The 21287-nt window shown below is 47.4% G+C and overlaps 1 protein-coding gene across 1 annotated transcript in view; it reads left to right on the top strand.

The window, feature by feature from the left end:
- Positions 1-21287, top strand: part of LOC115100326 (nucleoprotein TPR-like) — a gene marked incomplete at its 3' end in the record, with an annotated part of 228078 nt that overhangs the window by 100616 nt on the left and 106175 nt on the right. Inside the window, exons 16-22 of the mRNA XM_029618746.1 lie at positions 2631-2773; positions 9225-9373; positions 14852-15014; positions 15481-15615; positions 17198-17338; positions 17985-18156; positions 20099-20268. Coding sequence (XP_029474606.1) covers positions 2631-2773; positions 9225-9373; positions 14852-15014; positions 15481-15615; positions 17198-17338; positions 17985-18156; positions 20099-20268 — 1073 coding nt within the window. The remainder of the gene's footprint in view (positions 1-2630; positions 2774-9224; positions 9374-14851; positions 15015-15480; positions 15616-17197; positions 17339-17984; positions 18157-20098; positions 20269-21287) is intronic.

The following is a 21287-nucleotide window of genomic DNA, read 5'->3' as shown; positions in this document are numbered from 1 at the left end:
ATTGTCTCCCTTCCAATTATTAGTTTAAATTTGATCATGTTATGATCACTATTGCCAAGTGGCCCGACCACAGTTACCCCTCTGTTCATATGGGTGGAAAAATATTTGGCGAGAATAGCTGCTTCTCATGTGGCTGGAGTGGACAATGTGAAGGCAGACCTCCTCAGCAGACAGCATCTGGACCCAGGGGAGTGGGAGTTGTCAGCGGAAGCCGTTCACCTTGCTGCAGGCAAGGTGGAGCAGACCAGTGATATTCATGGCGACTCCAGCAAATGCAAAAACAGATTTCACTTTTTCAGTCGCAGATGGGAAGTCGAATCGGAGGGCCTCGAAGCTCTTGTTCAGCCGTGGCCAGTACATCTGTTGCTGTACGTGTTTCCACCATGGTCTCTCGTGGGTCGAGTGTTGCGGTGCATCGAGTTTCATCCAGGCAGAGTGATCCTAGTGGCACCTGGGTGGCTATGTCGGCCATGGTTTGCGGAGCTCCTGCATCTTGTGGCAGATGATCCCATTCGCTTCACTCATCTCTCAGGGTTGCTACAGCAGGGACCTGATTTTCAGACCGGGAAGAGCACTTCTGTCTAGTGGCTTGGCTTTTGAGAGGCGGAAATTCTGTTTGAAAAGTTATTCGGAGCCTGTGATTGTGACTTCGCTTCAGGCGAAGAGACCTTCCCCCTTCAATGGCTTATGTCCGGTTGTGTAGAGTTTTAGAATCTTGGTGTTTGCAGAACATGGTGCAGCCTTTAAAGGTGGACATTCTGCAGACCCTGGACTTTTTGGAGAGCAGTTTGACTAAAGGGTTGGCCTATAATTCCCTTTGAGTTCAGGAGGCAGCCTTGGTAGGATTCAGGGAAGACCGCTGGAGCCTCATCTGGATGTGGTTCATTTCCTAAAAGGGGCAAAATATCTGCTTCCTCTGATGTGGAAGATCTGTCCGCATAGATTCTGAATTTGGTTCTTCGGGTACTGTTTGGCCCTCCCTTCGAAGCAATGCAGAGGGTGTTGAAGGATTTAACCATTTAGTCTGTTTTCCTGGTAGCCATCTGTTCAGCTAGGCAATATCTGAACTACAAGCGTTGTCGTGTAGGGACCCTTTCCTGCGCTTTTTGGAGGATGGGCTTTCTTTATGTATGGTTCCTTTTCTGCTGAAGGTAGTGTCCATTTTTCACCTTAATCAGGTGGTCGAGCTTCTGGCTTTTCCAAACGTCACAGCTGATTCTCCGGCTAGGGAGCTTCACCTATTAGATATGCATCAAAATCTTTTGCAAAGGTGATGAATGCCTTTCAGAGATCTGAGCATCTGATGGTCCTGTTCACTGGAGCAAAGAAGGGAAATAAGGCTTCCAAGGGCACGATTGCTCAATGGTTAAAAAAAGGACTATAGCTTCGCCTTACATCTTAAGGGCTGGTCAATACCAGAGGGATTGAGGGTGCAGGCAACCTCGTGGGCGGAGTGTCAACAGCTTTCTCCGCAGGAGAGTTGTCAAACGTGATCTTCTCTTCACACTTTTGCTAAGCATTATCGCTTAGATATGCGGGCACCTGAAGAGGCGACTTTTGGGGGGAGAGTATTGCCTGCGGGGGTTTCGAGTTCCCTCCCAGTATAGAGGGGCCTGGGTACATCCCACTTGTCTGGACTGATCTGGGGTACAAACAGGAAAGGAAAATTGGTTCTCACCTGCTAATTTTTGTTCGTGAAGAACCACGGATCAGTCCAGAGACCTGCCCCATCTTTCAAAAGACTTCCTCACCGCTGGATGTTGCTGAGCTGATGTGTGATATATTCAGAGTAATAAGAAGTGTACTTAGTTTGAGATGTGAGTTCTGTTAGGTTAAGAGGGCCTAGTTTTCAGGGGGTTCCAGCCTTTAAGTCTCCGTTTGCCCCAGGTTTCTTGGGGTTTGTTAAGGTAGACATCTTGGCTTGGGTACAGGTCAATACTGAGGGACTGCAGGTGGCATTCTTGGTTGTGTAGCATTGCCTCAAAGTTTTGTTCTCTGCTTCCATCTGCTGGTAGGGAGGGATGCAAAAACCCACTTGTCTGGGAATGAAAATTAGCAGGTAAGAACCAAGTTTCCGATCTATTTTACCACCACTTTATCTGTATTCCACGTCTACAGGATTATTCTTTATTTGTCAAGTGTTTTCCAAAAACGTTTGCTGCTTGCCACAAAGGTGGTTGTAATTTTTGTGTTTTCATTTTAGTGTGAATGAGAGAGTGTATGTTTTTTAAATTGCCTTAAAACTTTTTGATATGTGCCTTATAAAATGTTTAGAATATAAATAAATATTTATATTCTTTGTGGGTAGGAGTAATAAATCCTTATTTTTGAAACAGGGGAGGAAGGTTATTGCTTGTGCTTTACATCTATATATTGTATATACCTTCCAGCAAAATATCTATTTAGTTTGTGCCAGATGTGTTTGTATATGTATATATACTCCTAAATTTTAAGCACAATTGTTTTTCTTTATTTTATTTTGTTTGTTGGGGGGTATTCTGGATCTTGCTTTCTGGGCCCCTGTGAAGCCCATCCATGAGCTTCAGAGGGTTGGTCAGATGCCGCTGGGGAGGCAGCAGGACCTTGTAGTTCCATTGACCAGCTCGTTCATTCCTGTATTTTGCAAATAGTTTCAGGGATGTCACTAGATGAGATTTCTCTGACATCAACGCCAAGGCGCTCTCCAGGAGTATCGCAGACAGTGTCAACGCCCGTGCCTGTCCCTGTAGTAGAGTCTACGGAAGCAGTGGAAGCCAAAGCTGCACTTAAACAGGTAAATGAAAAACCTTTACTGGGAGAGGAAGAAAAGCAGCCAGGAGTGTCATGTGTTTAATACTCTGTGTAGTAAATTGTCATGGCACCTTATGGAAGAAAAGGTATTATTGGGCTGAAAATGGGATCGATTAAGCACCATTCTGTGTGGGTTGCGAACAGGTCTGGGTTTGAGGATAACCAGACTTTCCCTTGTACGTACCTGGATCAGTCCAGACCGTGGGTTATGTCCCCATTCCAGCAGATGGAGTCAGCCAAAGCTTTGAGGGGGCGTCACCATAAGTACTACTACCCCCTCTGCAGGAGTTCAGTATCTTCTGACTCCAGCAGATGCGAGTAGGGGAATCTGGGCTTGCTCCCGATTACCTGTAACCATTGTTCCCTTGATTGGGTTTTTCTTCTCTGTCTATTATATTTAGTTGTTTTGGATCAAGTTTGTTCTTTAAAAAAAAAAAAAAAAAAAAGTTAATTGGTTTAATTGGAGAGGCGTGGCTTCCTTTTGGTGCTGTCTCTCTGTCTCTCTCTCTCCTTTCCCGGCGACTAGGCTGTTGTTGTCCACCGGGGTAAGTTGTATTGGTTTTTGCTGTATTTTTCTTTTGCAGCTTATTTGGACGCGGCGGCCGGTGGAACCTGCCTCCCAGCGTTTTCTCCCTCTCCCGCGGCCATCTTGCCGGCTCCTCGTGGGCTGCAGCAGGGAGCAGGGAGCTCCTCTTCGGCGGGTTGTGAGGCCAGGAAGGCCCCCCCGCGGCGCCGTTTTTTCAGCCGGCGGGCAGTGCAGGCCGATCGGGCCCCCCCGCACCAGCGTTTCTCCTCTCGGCCCCCCCGAGGCTTTCTGATTTTTTTTTGCCTGCCTGCTCCGTTTTCGCCAGCGCTCCCGATGCCGCGGCCGTTGCGTTGTTCGGCCTGCGGCGATCCGGGATCGCGCATTTCGCGCGAGGGGATCTGCGCTCGGTGCCTCCCCGGGGGGGAAGGCACGTCGCGGTCCCGGGACGATTTTTCCTTTTTGGCAGGCTTGCCCGGGCGGTGCGGGCCGGCCCCTCCCCCATTCCTGGCGGGAACGGCGGCCATATTGCATTCCCTGCACCCTGAGGGGACTCAGGCAGCGCGGGAGGACAGGGATTCCTCCAAAGTTTGTTTTACTTTAAAAAAAAAAAAAAAAAAAAAAAGTTAAAAAGGGTTCAATTTGGGACGGCGTGACTTCCCTTTGCGTTGTCTCTTCCTTCCTCTCTCTCTTGGTGCGAGCTGTACCTTGTGAACCGGGGTAAGTGCATTCTTCTGTGTTTTTTTTTTTTTTTTTTTTCTTTACAGCTGATTTTGCTCGTGGCTGCTTCGGCTTCGCCGCGTTTTTCTCACTCACCAGCAGCCATTTTGCCGGTTCCTCGTGGGCTGCGGAGGTGAGCGGGGAGATCTTCGTTGGCGGGTTGTGAGGCCAGGAGGGCCCCCCCGCGGCACCGTTCATCAGCGGGCAGTGCAGGCCGCTCGGGCCCCCCCGCGGCATCGTTCTTCATCGGCGGGCAGTGCAGGCCGCTCGGGCCCCCCCGCGCCGGCGTTTTTCCTTCTCGGCCCCCCCCGAGGCTTTTCGTTTATTTTGCCTGTCTCCTCCGTTGTCAGCAGTGCTCACGATGCCGCGGTCAGCACGTTGCTCGACCTGCGGTGAGACGGGATCGCGGATTGCTCGTGAGGGGATCTGTGCTTGGTGCCTCCCCGGGGGGGAGGGCCCGTCGCAGTCCCTTAGCGAATTTTTCGTTTTTGACAGGCATGCCCGGGCGGCGCGGGCCGGCCCCCTCCCCCATTACTGGCGGGGAACGGTGGCCATTTTACATGCCCAGCGCCCTGAGGGGACTCAGGCAGCGCTGGATGACAGGGACTCCCCCGAGGGCTCTCCACCGAATTTGCTGCCGGACAACAGCCTGACGGACCGGGGTCCCACGGGGTTCCCCCCACCGGGGCTTCCTCGAGTAGGCTGGGATTCTCCCCGGACTTTGTACGGTTACTGCACACTGCGTATTTGCAGGGCCTTGTCGCTCCCGCAGCACCGTCTCCAGCCAAGGTCCCGCGGCTCTCGCCTCCCTCTCAGGCCCCCCCCGTCCCGGCGGGTGTGGGGGCCACCCTGCCTCCCGCCCGCACCTGGATCCTGGGCCGGACCTGGGAGAAGGGGGCCAAGGGGAGTCCACCTCAGAGGGGGACGATCCGCACACGCTGCGTCTCTTCCAGGGGGAAGAGCTGGACGAACTTATTCCACTCACTATCCAGGAGCTGGATCTCGATCCGCCGCCGGACCCGCCCGCTCCAGTAGCGCCCGCCGTCGTCTCGTCGGCCCAAGAAGGGAGATCCGGTGCTGGCAGCCCTCCGGCCGAGGGCTCGGGCGTTTTCCCAGCCATGATTCCTTCCTGCAGCTTGGGACGCCCCGGAGGCTTCCCTTAAGGTCAGTCGGGCCATGGAGAAGCTGTATCCGCTACCAGAGGATTTCCTGGATCTCATCAAGGTTCCGAAAGTGGACTCCGCGGTGTTGGCGGTCATGAAGAGGACGACCATACCAGTGATGGGTGGCGCGGCCTTCCGGGATACGCAGGATCGCAAGTTGGAAGTCTTCCTCCAGCGGGTCTTCCAGGTCTCCGCGCTGGGGATGCGGGCGGTGATGGGCAGCTCGCTGGCTCAGAGGGCGCGCCTTCTCTGGGGGCAACAACTTCTCCCCTCTCGGGTTCTGCCGGCTGAGGAGGCCGCCCAAGCGGATGGGCTGGAAACTGCGGTGGCGTACGGGGCTGACGCCTCCTATGACCTGCTTCTATGACCTGCTTCGGGTCCTGGCCCGAGACATGGTCTCGGTAGTGGCGGCGCGTCACCTCCTATGGCTGCGCAACTGGGCGGCGGACACTTCCAAGTCGAGCCTGGGTTCCATGCCATCCAGGGGTAAGTTCCTGTTCGGAGGGGATTTGGACCAGATCATCAAGTCACTGGGGGAAAGCGCAGTTCATTGCCTGCCGGAGGACAGGTACCGGACCTCCAGGGCGTTTTCGTCCTCCCGCACCAGATCCAGGGCGCAACGGCGCTATAGGAACTACAGACCGGCGGTCTTCAGGCCCTCTGCCCCCAGGTCACAGCCCTGGTCCCGCTCCTTTCGCGGGTGTAGGCCTGTGCGTCCCGCCTCGGGAACGGGACAACCCTCTCCCAAGTCCTCCCAATGATGTTCGGCTCGCCCACTCCACCGTCCCCCGGTTTGGGGGACGGCTGGCATTCTTCTACCAGGAGTGGGCGCGGATCACCTCGGACCAGTGGGGCTTGGACACCATAGAAAATGGCTACGCGTTGGAATTTGTCCGCGCTCCAAAGGGACGGTTCATTTTCTCCCCCTGCGGATCGGCCTCCAAGCGAAGGGAGGTGCAGTTGACACTGGACAGGCTTCGGGTGATTGGCGCCATTGCGCCCGTGCCCTCCAGAGAGGTGGGCTTGGGCCCTTATTCCATCTACTTCGTGGTACCCAAGAAGGATGACTCCTACCGGCCCATCCTGGACTTGAAGGAAGTCAACAAATCCCTCCGGGTGGTTCGGTTTCGGATGGAAACGCTGCGCTCGGTGGTGGCGGCGGTGCATCGAGGGGAGTTCCTAGCCTCCTTGGACCTGACGGAGGCCTACACGGAATCGGGAGGTTCGGGTCCTATCGGACAACGCGACCACGGTGGCCTACATCAACCGGCAGGGCGGCACTCGCAGTCCACAGGTCGCGCTCGAAGCAGCCATGCTGATGCAGTGGGCGGAACGACATCTGGTCCGTCTGGCGGCCTCGCGCATCGCGGGCGTGGACAACGTCCAGGCGGATTTCCTCAGTCGCCAGCGCCCCGGGGAATGGTCCCTCTCCGACGAGGCGATGCAGCTGCTTGTTCGCCGGTGGGGAACTCCCCACAGGGATCTAATGGCGTCCGCGCAAAACGCAAAGGCTCCCCGCTTCCTCAGTCGTCGAAGTGAGCGAGGAGCAGAGGGTGTGGATGCTCTGGTGCTCCCGTGGCCGGACCATCTTCTTCTCTATGCGTTCCCGCCATGGCCTCTGGTGGGAAGACTACTCCGCAGAATAGAAGCTCATCGGGGACTCGTGCTCTTCGTCGCACCAGAATGGCCACGGAGACCCTGGTTTGCGGACCTTCTCCAACAGGTGATCGACGGCCCCATCCGCCTGGGACATCTCCCTCGCATCCTGCATCAGGGCCCGGTATTTTTCGACCAGGCAGAACTCCTCTGTCTTGCGGCCTGGCTTTTGAGAGGCAACGTCTCCGCTGCCGAGGTTACCAGGAGGCGGGAGTGTCAACGCTTTTGCGTTCCAAGAAGACTTCGACGTCGGCGACCTACGTTCGGGTCTGGAAGGTTTTCGAACTGTGGTGCACCGACCAGATCACGAGACCCACAAAGGCTTCGGTTCCTCAGATCCTTCAGTTTCTACAAGCGGGGGTAGACAAGGGGCTCGCCTATAATTCACTGCGAGTTCAGGTGGCCGCCCTTGGGTCGCACCCGGATATTATGCGTTTCCTCAAGGGTGTCAAGCACTTGCGACCTCCGGTCCGGGAACCTTGTCCCGCTTGGAGTCTTAACCTCGTGCTCCGCTCTATGTCGGAACCTCCGTTCGAACCATTGCGCAATGCGACGATTAAGGACCTCACTCTCAAGACAGTGTTTCTGGTGGCCATTTGCTCCGCTCGACGCATCTCGGAACTGCAGGCCCTGTCGCGTAGAGAACCCTATCTCCGCTTCTCTGACTCCAGAGTTTCGCTCCGCACTGTTCCCTCCTTCCTTCCGAAGGCGGTGTCTGCGTTCCATGTGAATCAGACGGTGGAACTGCCGTCTTTCTCGTCGTCTGAACCAAGGGCTCTCCGACTTCTGGATGTCAAGCGCGCTCTGCGTATCTATCTGGAGGATACGAATGAGTTCCGGACTTCCGACCATCTCTTCGTACTTTGGCCCGGTCCTCGGAAGGGTTCCCAGGCCTCAAAGACGACCGTGGCCCGATGGCTGAAAGCCAGCATTGCCGCTCCTTACGCTGGGGCGGGGCGGACTCCCCCGCCCGGCATCGGGGCGCATTCTACGCGTTCGCAGGCGGCTTCCTGGGCGGAGACTCGCTCGGTCTCCCCACAGGAAATCTGTCGTGCGGCCACCTGGAAGTCGTTACATACGTTCTCAAGGCACTATCGTCTACACCTCGCCTCTTCTGTCTCTGGGCATTTTGGCGAGCAGGTTCTCCGAGCAGGCCTCGCAGGACCCCACCCGGTTTAGGGAAGCTTGGGTACATCCCACGGTCTGGACTGATCCAGGTACGTACAGGGAAAAGAAAATTATTACTTACCTGCTAATTTTCGTTCCTGTAGTACCATGGATCAGTCCAGACGCCCACCACTTCTGGGTTGTAATCCTGCTCAGCTGTCTTCTATGGGGCGATAGTGATCATTCCTGTTTTTCACGATTTCTCAGTTCTCACTGTATTTCGCAGTCCCTCTTGGGGTTGGCGTGCTGTATTCATGTCCTCCTACCCGTTGGTGGGAGGGTTACAGTTCATTCTTTGGGTGTGCGGCTGTTTGTTGCCGTTCACTTTAAACTTGATCCAATATGGGGGTTTGTTTGTTTACTCGGGCTTTGATATACTCGATACTGAACTCCTGCAGAGGGGGTAGTAGTACTTATGGTGACGCCCCCTCAAAGCTTTGGCTGACTCCATCTGCTGGAATGGGGACATAACCCACGGTCTGGACTGATCCATGGTACTACAGGAACGAAAATTAGCAGGTAAGTAATAATTTTCTTATGTAAATTAACCAGTTTCTTAAACCAAAATAAATGCACATTTATTTATTTTATTTAAAAACTCTTCTACACCGTTGTTGAGTTAGATAACCATCACAATGGTTTACAAAAAGGCACGGTAACGAAAAATATGAATGGTATAGATTACAAATTAACCATGTGTCGTCATAGAACGGTAACAATTTAGTGTCAAAAACTGTGTGTGTCAGTTAAGCTTATTTGTTCGGAACATATTATGCGGTTTTAATTTAACATTAAAATGCATTTTGTAGGTTAAAAGTAATAACTTCTAGTTTGGTGCGTCCTTATCATTCAACAGTTTTTCTCCTTCTCTTTATCTTTGTAAAAGGCTTGTGTAAATAGCCAAGTTTTCAGATTAGTTTTGAATATTTTCAAATTTCTCTGCAGCCTTATTTCGAGTGGCATGGTGTTTCCATAGCACGGGGCCATCCAGCGTCTCATGAATGTTAATTGTAGTGATCCTGAAAACCACAATTACTATTGCTACTAAGAATTTTTATATTGCTACTAGATGCACGCTACACTGTACATAGACACAAAAAAGGCTTTTTTCCTGTGGAGCTTACAATTGTCTGTCTGCTTTTAGGTTCTAGCAGCTTTGGAGGTCTTATTTCAATATTCCTTAAATGTTTGTTTTGTTCTATCAGCTGCAGGAAGTCTTTGAAAACTATAAAAAAGAAAAAGCTGACAATGACAAAGTACAGAATGAACAGAATGAAAAGCTGCAGGAGCAAGTGACAGATTTGCGATCTCAGAACACTAAAATTGCCACACAGCTGGAGTTTGCTTCCAAACGGTAAGAGTGGGATCTGAAACGTAGTACTTGTTGTCCATGCCAGGCCAGACCAGTCCAGACAAGTGACTACGTCGTCCTGCCAGCAGATGGACACACAAAAGGTCAAAGCACTCTTCTCCCTCTGTGTAATGGTCTGGTGAAACCTTCAGTTCTCCAGTATTTCTCTGTCTCCAGCAGATGATGCAGACATGTGGACTGGTGTAGCAGCTAGGAGTCGGCTGCTTCTGAGAAGGCTATAAGCTCAGGTTCCTGATAGAGTGTAGGCAGAGTCTTGGCATTCTGGGTTATGGTCAAAATTCTGCTTTACATCCATAATTGTGGGTCAGGGGGGATTCCTGAGGATGCAAACTATACTTTTACATTTAGCCCTATGATGGTCATGTGTTCAGTGTGTCACGCATGTGAGAACCATCTGTCAGGTGTGTCCTGACAGAAAAAAGGTTGAGAACCACTGGTGTATTGTATAATTAAGAAGTGGATGGTATAAGAAAAGATGAATGTATTTGGTATTCACATATAGATATATGTAGTGAAAATATTTTGTAAGTTTGTAAGCTTTATATAATACATTATTTGAAATATCTGTATGTATACAAGACAGTATTGGGGATTCTCTCTTTAGTTAGGATTCTATATGTGAAAAATAAAATTTGTATTTTTGACTATATAAAAGCCTATAACATTGCAACACAAATGTCATGTTACAGTGCTATACCTGTTAACAATTATAAAGGCTGCTTATAAAAAATCAAAAACTTAGATCAGGAATGACTTCTTGTGGGACAAATAAAAAAACTAAGGACCTATGAACACCCACATCAGTGGGAACTTAGCGGACTCAGCCTTTGCCATGATAACTCGCAGATGGGAGCGGGGCAAGCCGAGCTTCGATCTCATGGTCACTTACAGAAACATCAAGAAGTGAGGATCTTCAGTGGGAGTATATGCACGTTCTCAACAATGACCTCCTTGAGTTCTTCTTTGTGTTCCCACCTTGGCCAATGATAGGACAGATCACTCAAAGAATAGAAAGGTATGTAGGTTGGGTGGTCTTGTGCTGCCAGATTGGCCCAGGCATTTGTGGTATGCATATCTCATGAGACTCAAATTGAAGGAACCTCTGAAGTTGTTAGGTATAGGGTCTGTTGCGTTAAGGGCTGTTTGTCATGGACATTCTGGACCTCCTGTTTTGCAGCTTGGCTATTGAAAGCAGAAGGTTGAGCAATAAAGGCTGTTCAGAAGAGGTGATAGCCACTCTTTTTAGAGGCACAGAAGAAGTCCACATTATTGGCTTATATATGAGTCTGGAGATGTGGTGTGCAGATGCAGATATTTCCCTTTTTAAGGCTCCAGTTCTACTGATTCTGTTTTTACAGAATGGTCTTCAGAAGCGTTTAGCTTTGAATTCTTTGAAGGTCCAGGTGGTGGCCTACCTGGATGTCTTGTTGTTTTGAGGGGAGTGAAACGTCTTTGTTGTCCTCTTCAAAAGCTGTTTCCTTTCATGGGATCTTAATTTAGTTTTTCAGGCCTTGTGTAAGACTGCATTTGAGCCCATTAGGAGGGAGACTATTAAGGGCTTAACTCTAAAGTCTGGCTTTCTAGTGGCTATTTGTTCAGCAAGGCATATTTTGGAGTTACAGGCCCTGCCTTGTAGAGATCCCTTTCTGACGTTCTCAAAGACTGGAGAGTCCATTCGTACGGTTCAGACTTTCTTGCCAAAGGTGGTTTTATTTTTTTTTCACTTAAGATAATCTGTAGAACTTCCTTTGTTTAAAGGTAGTGATATTAAGGGAAAGTTTTTGATGATCTTCATTTTCTCTATGTCAGAAGAACCTTGCTCAGATATATTAAGGTCTCTAATTTGTTTACGAGTTTGGACCATCTGTTTGTTCTCTTCAGGATTGGACAGGTGGCCTCAAAGGCAACTAAGTTTTCACTGGATTAAGGAAGCAATTGCTTTGCCTATATTTCTAAATGTTTAAGGTTGCATGAGGGTCTTAAGGTGCCTTCCACTAGGGCACAGGCAACTTCAGGAGCAGAACAGCAACTCTGGAAGAGATCTGCAGGGTAACTGCATATGCTTCGTTGCACATGTTCTCTGAACATTACTGGTTGGATATGCAGGCAACAGAAGTGGCCTCTATTGGGGCAAGATTGTTATTTTCCCTCTCTGGTTAAGAGATCTTGAGTATGTCCCAGGCTTTCTGGACTGGTCTGGTGGATGATGAAGGAAAAATTTGGCTTCTTACCTTTCCTTGAATCAAACCAGACCAGTCCAGATTCCCTCCTAATCTGTTCAAAAAAATTTATATCCCGCACCCATCAAGGTTTGGGGCTGGTTACAATGGAATATCAATAATATTTAACACAAACACAACATCTGTTAAAAATAAAATACAAAAACATAAAAATAAGATACCATAAAATAAAACGAAGTATTATAAAAATTTACAATGAGGGATAATGATTATTTTGAGTTGCAAAGTTCTGAAAATGCGTGATTGAATAGATATTACTTTAGAGCTTTTTTTTAAGTCTTTTGCATTTGAAAGGGTTCTTAGATTAGGAGGTATTGAGTTCCAGAGGATTGGACCCTGAGATGGAGAAAACTTGTTCCTGTTATAACTAATCTTGTTAATTTTGGTGAAGGGGTTTATAATAGAAACTGATTTTAGAACCTTAAATTTTTGGCGGGGGTGTACAGATGGAGGTTAGCTGATAACCAGTTATTGTTGTTATGTATGATAGAATTTTGTATTTTATCCGCCATTTAACCAGGAGCCAATGTAAATTGAATAGAATTGGGGAAATGTGTTCAGTTATTTTTATATTTGATAAAAGCCGAGCTGCTGCATTTTGTATTAATTGTAGTGGCCGTATTATAGTTAAATGAAGTCCATCGTAAAGCGAGTTACAGTAGTCGATATTTGTCGGTATTAAAGATTGGAGGACTGTGCAGAAATCAGAAGGATCAAATAATGGTTTAATATGTCATAGTAAGCGCAGTTTATATAAAGACTTAAGCCCGTAACAGCGGGCTACATTAAAAAAAAATTTTCGCTCCATTTCCTTCCCCCTCCCTGTCATTCTCCTCCCTCCCACCTCATTCTCCCCTCATCCTCTATTCTCCCCCCCCCCAGTCACTCCCTCCTCCCCCCTGCCCTCAGTCACTCCCTCCTCCCCCCAGTCACTCCCCCTCTGGATGGCACAAACAGAAGATCTCCGGGGGGAGGTCCCTCCCTTCCTCCCTCCCTCGCGCGCGCGCCACTACTGCGCCTTGCCACCGCCGCTCCTCCGAGCGCCATTTTTGTTATGGGCAAGCTCTGGTCGACGTGCTCGCCCGCGCATGCGCGGTAGAGCTGCTCTCTACTGCGCATTTGCGGCACGTCGGTCAAGCTTCATTTAACTAGTAGATGATTTCACTACAGCTTTAATATGGGATTGCATGTTTAATTTAGGATCTAGTATGATACCAAGATTACGAATGTTTTCTGATATGGGAATAATTATGTTCTCAAAAGAAAAATTGTTAGGAATGTCATTGAATGCGGATGGCCCAGAATCAAGATTTCTGTTTTTGTTAAATTTAACCTGAGTTTGTTATGCGCTAGCCATGTCCTAATCGAGCTGTAGATTTCCAATTATCGCGGGTGGGAAAGAAGAGTTGGACATCATCAGCATATAGTCGGTAAATGTCGCCTAAGATAGAGAGCAACTGGCATAGTGATAGAAGGTAAATATTGAACAGGACTGCAGAGAGGGCAGAGCCTCGAGGCACCCCGGTTTTAGTGGAAATGAAGAAGAGGAGGTATGGTTTATGCGTATTTGTTGTCTTCTATGAGAGAGGTATGATTTAAACATTGAGTGCACACTGTACCGGAGATTCCAGTATTAGCTAATCTGAGGAGTAGGTTTCATGATTGATGGTATCGAAAGCTGCACATAGATCTAAAAAGACTGAAATGTATGGCGTTCCTCGATGAATAATATCTGTACTGGATAATAGAAGCATCTCAGTACTGTGACTTGGTCTGAAACCAAATTGGTATTGGTCAGGTATGGAATGGAAAACAAATGATCAGTAAGTTGTTTTAATGAGATTCAATAATTTTGGCAAGAAATGGGAGGGAAGAGACTGGGTGATAGTCTTTGAAATCTGTTTTCCTGCCTTACAGTGTCTTTAAGGTTTTTCCAGCATAAGGAATTGGTTTTCATGTTTTGAAAATTGTGTTTGATCCTTTGATTTTCTAGGGATCAAGTTCATGTAGAAGTTCATTTTCAACTCCCTTACTTGTGGAGGTGTAAAGTTTTTAAAGTGTTCTTAGCTTTTCATCAGAAATACTGACGTGCTGCAGGCTTCACAGTACCCTCTTTAGGGTTGTTCTGTCTCCATCTGCTGGCAGGGGCGAAAAACCCAGGTATTCTGGACTGGTCTGGTATGACTCAAGGAAGGAAAATTAGCAAGTAAGAACAATTCTTTCTTGGCATGTATCCTAAATAAGTTGTTTATGCTTCTTAAAATTAAGGTCTTTATACAATATGGTTAAGAACCTGTATATACGGTATGAATGAATTTATAGGTTTTGATTAATTCTCATGTTCCTTTCTTGTTTGTACTATAATACAATGTAGGTACCTTATATGAACATGCATATGTTGGGAAAATATATACCAGTTCACTTATACCTTTCCTCATTTTTACCTTATACAACAAAAAACTAGAGTTAAGCAACACAAATCTTATAGCAGAGTTAAAAAAACTGGACTTGACTTATAACACTCACCAAATAGTATTTACTATGATATAATGTTACAGTATTTTTTATGGCACCTGTTTAAGAGTTAGAATTCTAAACACTTTATACAACATAGTTTTTGTGCCTTTTTGTGAACCGTTGTGATGGCGCCCGCTTAATGACGGTATAGAAAAGATTTTAAATAATAAATAAAATAAAATAAATAATTTTTAAAGACTCCTTGTAAAATGAGGTGCTTCATCAAAGAAGTCAAATGCAGTGCTCGCTTGTGAGGAAAGATTTCCTTTACAAACCGGCCGATGCAGCATCATCCCATAAAAAATGTGCATCCGAACTGGCGCATGTTTTTGGAACACGCGCACATCCACCTCTCTTGGGCGCTCAATGCAATAGGAATATGAGCTTCCACACTAAAAGGGGCGCGTAATTGGTCATTTGTGCGTCCTTAGCGCTCTGCATCGGTGCCCAGGAGATGTGGTTGTGCGCTCACAACAGCCTGGGCAGAGCTCGTGCCCCACCCCTGGCGGGGCTGTTCCCGATCCGGTCCTTTTCACTGACACTTGTTTACCTTTTTTCACTCTGGGTGCAAGAGCAAAATAAATGGTTACAAAAAAGGGAGATTAGAGCCAAGACCAAGGCAAGCTGATAATTTACACGTTTCAAGCTAATTCTGCTGCTAATCACTGTGATTTCCCTGCCCCTCTTTGCTGCTTTTTGAAAGGTACGAGATGCTCCAGGATAACGTTGAAGGGTACCGTCGTGAAATTGCTTCGCTGCATGAAAAGACCCAGAAGCTTTCGGCCACGACTCAGAAGCAGGAGCAGATTATTAACACCATAACTCAGGACCTGAGAGCAGCTAATGAGAAGCTCGCTGTAGCTGAGGTGAGGTGCATGCTTACCATTAATTCTTTGAACATGTTGGGTGATTTTGACGTGCAGGTTGTTTCTGACAGGATTTAAGAAGTGCATTGAAATTTCTGTCAAGTGAGATGTGTTGATATTTCACACAGATATCTTCTCATAGGTGTGGTCCAAATACAGATAGCACAACAGATGTCTCTTATAAATGTCCTAATTTAGCTTTTCTAGTTAGAAATCTTCAAGATGAAATGAAGTGTTGCTTCTCTGTAAGGCTGCGGAGTGTATTGAAGAGTACTTTTATTTTCGCTTTATGAATTATGTTTCTGGCATGCGCACAATGAACTTCATTCCAGATATGGTGCATTTGTTCCAGTAATTGCTTTTTCTATGTACGGTTTTGTGTTCAAACATTTATTAAATAGGCTGAAGCAGTGTCATCATGTATTCATCAAACTCGAACTGGCCATTTTGTTTCCTATCCCTAAAGGTAAGAGCAGAAAACTTGAGGAAGGAGAAGGATATCTTGAAGATGGCAGAAGCTCGATTGAACCAAGAGCGAGAATCTTTATTAGCAGAGCAAAGGGGCCAAAACCTGCTGCTCACTAATTTGCAGGCTATTCAGGTAGGTGCATGATCAAAGAACAGCTGCAGCTGAAAGCAGGACAGATGCCTAATGAGTCTGAGTACAGAGAACTGGTCCAATTAAGCAAAACCAGATAGAATGTGCAGTAGTATCTGATGACTCGAAATTCTAACGCTGCCTATGTTGTTGGTGCCCACATATCCCATGACAGATGGCTCCTCCCCAGCACTGCTAAAATCCTATCTAGCTGATGCGTGAGGTCCGCCACCTTCACACCAGGTAGGCATGTTACCAGGCGATCCTCACGCCCACCAGCCACCCAGCTATCTACATTCCTAATAATCGAATTGCCAACTATGTCGGCTGACCTAACCCTTCACTCCTGGGCAGTAGGCCTTGGAGACACCTCCTCGATGCGAAAGGACAATGCACCACCTGGAGAGCAGGTCCTTGCTACAGGATCCTTTCCTGCTGCATCTGGTTGGTGCTCTCCCATCATGAGACCTTCTTCCTCCAAGGCAGCACCAGGGCTGCCAGTCTGAAGTTGGGACTTGACTACTATGTCCCTGAAGGTCTCATCTATATACCTCTCTGTCTGCCTCAGCTCCTCCAGGTCTGCCACTCTAGCCTCCAGAGATCGGACTCGTTCTCTGAGAGCCAGGAGCTCTTTGCATCGCATGCACATGTACAACTTCTCACCGGTGGGTAAAAAATCGTACATGTGACACTCGATGCAAAAGACTGGGAAGCCCCCCTCTTGCTGCTGGGCTGCTGCCTTCATCTCAGTTTTGTTCAGTTCATAGTTAAGTTTTAGGTTGCTATGGGAGTAGGAATGTGTAATGAATGTCCTTTAAATGTATTATTGAATTCACTTTGACTGGTAGTGGCCTACAATGGAATGATCAAACTCTCAATAAGGTATGGGGAATTTGTGAAGTGAAAAGGCTAATTTTTGTGTGTGTGTGTGAAAGTGGCACCTGCCTATAAATTAAAGGATGAGCTGGGGTAGGAGGGTTTGGAAATCACTCTCTTCTGCTGATTAGCTGCCTTACTGACTATTAAAAGCAGAAACACGCTAAATAATATACCCCAATAGTTTACTTCTCCCCAATACTTTAAAAAAGAGAAAAAAAATTCCCAAGCAAAACTTACTGATTCCTTTCAGCCACCAGCAAGGTGATCCTGTCCTCTCAGTGTTCCCCCTATAAGGTGGGTGATGTCAACAAATCAGTTGTTCTCTGCCTCCATCTGCTGGTAGGGGGACAAAACCCATGCATCTGGACTGGTCTATTTAGGACTACAGGTAAGAACCACATCTTTCCTTGCCACAGAAAGCTTTTGATTATTGCCCTGTAAAATTGCTTTACCAGATGTGATACATTTCAGTTTCACTTAGGACACAACAGATGGTGTATTATAAAGAGGATTAAGTTAATAGTAAATGGAAATGTGTAACCCCTTCAGATTTTACTGAGCTGTGCATACTCTTCAGTTTCTGGTTGTTAATCGTCTTTTGTCCATTTCTTCAGATTTTTGACCATCTGAGAATTACAAGGTAGAAGGTTTTTTGTAATCATCTTCTCCTAATGTAAATTACATATATATTCTTTTGTGCTGTCAGGTGACCTTGGAGAGATCAGAAACTGAGATCAGACAGAGATATAATAACCAGATTGAAAAACTAGAGCGGGAGGTAACCCAGCTAAAGAAGAAACTAGAAAATGAAGTGGAGCAGAAGCATTTACTTGGTAAAAATCAAGATGTGAGTAGCACTGGATCCTAGTCTGCACGCTTGGGCTCTGGTTCTGTCAGGGTTTGTGCTGGCGTTGATGAGAGACTTCATAGAAAGTGATTGTGGGTTTAATGTAGGTGCCTTGCATCTCAGTAATGTTACTTTACTGTACATATCGCTGTTGGGACCCCACTCATGATTCGTCATCATTGATTTTACCCAGTCTAAGCTCAGTTGACTGCTAATTTTTCTGCCCAGTCTCCCAAACAGACCCATCTGACCCCTAATTTGTACCCTGCTAGGCCAGCGTGGCTACTACTCTTATTCTTTTCAGCCGTAATTTCGAATTGTAGCCTGCTGGTGTCAACCCGGTTATTCCTATGGCCTGCCATGTCATTAGGATAGGCTTCTGCCTATCTGTTAACGTATTTCTATCTCTACACGTTTTTGCAATTAAGGATCCTGGGTGCTTTTCTGAAAAAATGTGCAGTTTTCACCTTTGTGACTCAGTTGGGGGAGAGATTTCATGAAAAAGATTCTTGATCTTGATGGATCATTTCAGTTCAGGAGACTTGCTAGAGAAGAGTTTGGCTTTCTGTATTTTCCTGATATTTGAAATGTATTACGCTTTTTTTTTTTCTGCAGATTACAAAAGCAGTTTCTTCTTTCCGTACAGGTTCGGCTTTTAGAAACCAAAAAACAGTACGATTCTGAAGTCAGCCTTCACGTTAAGACAAAGGAGCTGCTGAAGAACTCCCAGAAGGAGATTGCTACGTTAAAGCAGCAGCTCAGTAACACGGAAGCTCAGCTAGCAACTCGCACATCATCACAGCAAGCTGTGGGCGAAGGTAACGTCTTAAGGCTCTACCCAGAGATCTGTCTTTCCTTGGTGGTTCTTTTCCTTCTGATAATTCTCTCTAGCCTGCCTTCCTCCTTGATTTATTCTCTGACATTTTCTGTCTTTAATTCAGGGCCGGCAATCCTGTAGAAAAAAGCACCCCCCCTGTGGCCAAGAAGTGATTGCGTATTGGGTGGGGCTCTTGGCTGAGGCACAAGAAGGGCTTGAAACGAGTCGCTCATTTTGAGGAGTTTTTTCACCTTTTAGCAATAAAGATTCAGATCTCAGAGAATACCACTTGCTCATTATCACTTTTGTGGAACATATATAAAACAGCTGAAATAGTACCTGTGAGATTGTTCTGAGAATTTTTGTTTCCCTGTACGTACCCGGATCAGCCCAGACCGCTGGGTTATGCCTCCCTTCCAGCAGATGGAGACAGAGAAGAAACTTGAAGGGCACCCCTGTAAGTATGGTGCTCCACCTGCAGCCCCTTCAGTATTTCTCTGTCTCCAGCAGATGAAGGTGGCAGAACCTGCGGTCCTGGTTGCTTGATTCTTAAATTAAAAAAAAAAAATGGTTCAGGATCATTAATTTGTTTGGCTAAAGCAAAGCTATTCTTGTTTTAAAAAAAAATAAAAATAGCCGGGCCTCCTGAGGAGACGTTTCTTTTCCTCCTTGCTGGTAGGCCTGCGGGGGCTCCTCTTCGCTCCCGCGATCCCGGAGCGAGTGACTTGGGGGGGGGGGGGGGGATTTACCGGTGGGCCGGTCCCTCCCCCACCCCAGCTCAGACAACCACGGGTTGTGCTCTGGTGAGGCCAGCACGTTAATTTTCCTGATTTAAAAAAAAGAAAAATTCTGAGGCTCTCCTTTGGCCTCCCGGGCTCCGGTGTTTATTTTGGCGGCCTCCCCTCTTTTAGAGCGTGGCAATGCCGCGCGCCTCAGCGTATCGTGCCTGCAGGGGGCTGGCAGCACGGCTCTCCCGCGACGACCTCTGCTCCCGGCAGCGGAAGGGGAAGCAGGCAGCTCGGTCCCATTGTGCAGGCAACCCTATGCTGCCTCATTGTGCTTGGCCTACCCCACTCCTGCGAAATGCGGGAACGGTGGCCATTTTAGGGCTCAGAAACCGGACGCCGACAAAATTGAGCGTCCGGTTTTCAGCCCGACAACCGCCGGCCCAATTTAAATTTTTTTTTCTTTTTACACCCTTCGGGACCTCCAACTTAATATCGCTATGATATTAAGTCGGAGGGTGCACAGAAAAGCAGTTTTTACTGCTTTTCTGTGCAATTTCCCGGTGCCAGAAGAAATTAGCGCCTACCTTTGTTCTACTTTAACCTTCTACATGGTTAACAAACTGTTCTAACATTGCAATAAAACTATGCCCATTAAGGTAACCCCCTTACCCTCATGCTCATATACTGCAGATGTTCTCAGGGAACTTTTAGGGGTTTAATAAAAACATTGCATATGATGCACATAGTTTAGTTCTAAGAAAATGGGTACATTAAACTTGTATAGAGTAATGCCAGGGCTTAAAATGTTACTGTTAAAAATATAGTATGTAGCATGTCACTAGTGGCAGGACAGCCTCTAGGCCAGGGGTGGCCAACTCCTGTCTGAGAACCAGAAACAGACCAGGTTTTCAGGATATCTACAGTGAATATTGCATGGGATAGATTTGCATGCACTATCTCCATTATATGTAAATCTATCTCATGTATATTCATTATGGGTATCCTGAAAACCAGACCTGTTTGTGGCTCTTGAGGACAGAAGTTGGGCAGACTTCCCACACCTGAGAGTTTATGCAGAGAGTTTTCCATTGACATTGCCAAACGATTGCAGTCTCTAAACATGAGCATATTACAAAATGGAATTATAGATTAAGGCCATGTGTTTAAATGTAAAAAGTGTTAAATCTTTTTTTTTTTTTGTTCACTTTATACTAGGACAATCTAGTGCTAATGGGGAGAATGTGGAAGAACTGAAAACTCGGCTAAGGCAAGCAGAAGAGCAGGTTAACGATCTGAAGGAGAGATTGAAGACCAGCAGCAGCAATGTGGAACAGTACAAATCAGTGGTCCTGAGTCTGGAGGAGTCCCTCAACAAAGAGAAACAGGTGGGGCAAGCTAGGTAGCATATGGTCTATTTTGGGAGGAATAAAAAGCCTTCATCTCAACAAAAATGTTATCAATTCCAGGAAAATGAATAGATTTTTAATCCCCCTATTAAATACAAAGATCTCAAACATTGGCTATTCCTTAGCGTTTGGGTAGGTCAGTCCCAACGAGTGGGTTATGCACCTCTGCCAGGAGATGGAGATGGAGCAAACGCTGACGTCATGGCTATATGGTCTGCCCCTACGTCAGCCCACCAGAATTCACCATCTCCAGCAGATGGTGGACATGCATTTGCCTTCAGGGGATTTACTTGTGAGTAAAAGAGAAAAGATGAAAGAGGTTGGAAAGGAGATATTGGAAAGACGAGCTGTCTCTGTAGCACCACTCGCCTCCTGAGGTGATACCATGCGGGCCCTCCCTTAGGGGAGGGCCTTCAGTCCGGTAGACTTGACTGCCGTGGACCTAAATTTCAATTCCCTGTACGTACCAGGATCAGTCCAGGACACCTGGGTTGTGACTCCGCACCAGTAGGTGGAGACAGAGCAAAACTTGTCGGTGTGAGTCATATATGACCCTGTGCCAGTCACAGCCCTCTCAGTCTTACTCTGTCTCCAGTAGGTGGTGCAGGTGCAGTCACAGCCTCTGCCTGCACTGATTCTGGTAGGTAGTCAGGTTTTTGGAATTTTTTTCCTTTTCAATTTGGTTTTTGGAAACTTTTCATCTAAATAAGAAGAATTTGGTTTTTGGAAGTTTTTCATCTAAAGAAAGAAGACTCCCTCGTCCTGAGAGCCTCCCAGGGGGGTTGGGAGGTTCTGAGGGGACCATCCCCCCCCTGGTAGAGGCCGCTGCTGAGGGTCGAGGACCCGGCCCTTGCTGGCAGCAGCGTCTGTGATTGCTTCGGTGCGGCCGGGCAAATTCTTGGCTTCCCTAGATCTCACGGAAGTGTACCTTCACGTGGGAATTCGGCCGGAGTGACAGCAATTCCTGAGGTTCTGCATGCTGGGGCGTCACTATCAAT

This window comes from Rhinatrema bivittatum, chromosome 10 (assembly GCF_901001135.1).
Source record: "Rhinatrema bivittatum chromosome 10, aRhiBiv1.1, whole genome shotgun sequence".
Classification (NCBI taxonomy): Eukaryota; Metazoa; Chordata; class Amphibia; order Gymnophiona; family Rhinatrematidae; genus Rhinatrema; species Rhinatrema bivittatum.
This window is presented reverse-complemented; position numbering and strand designations above follow the sequence as displayed.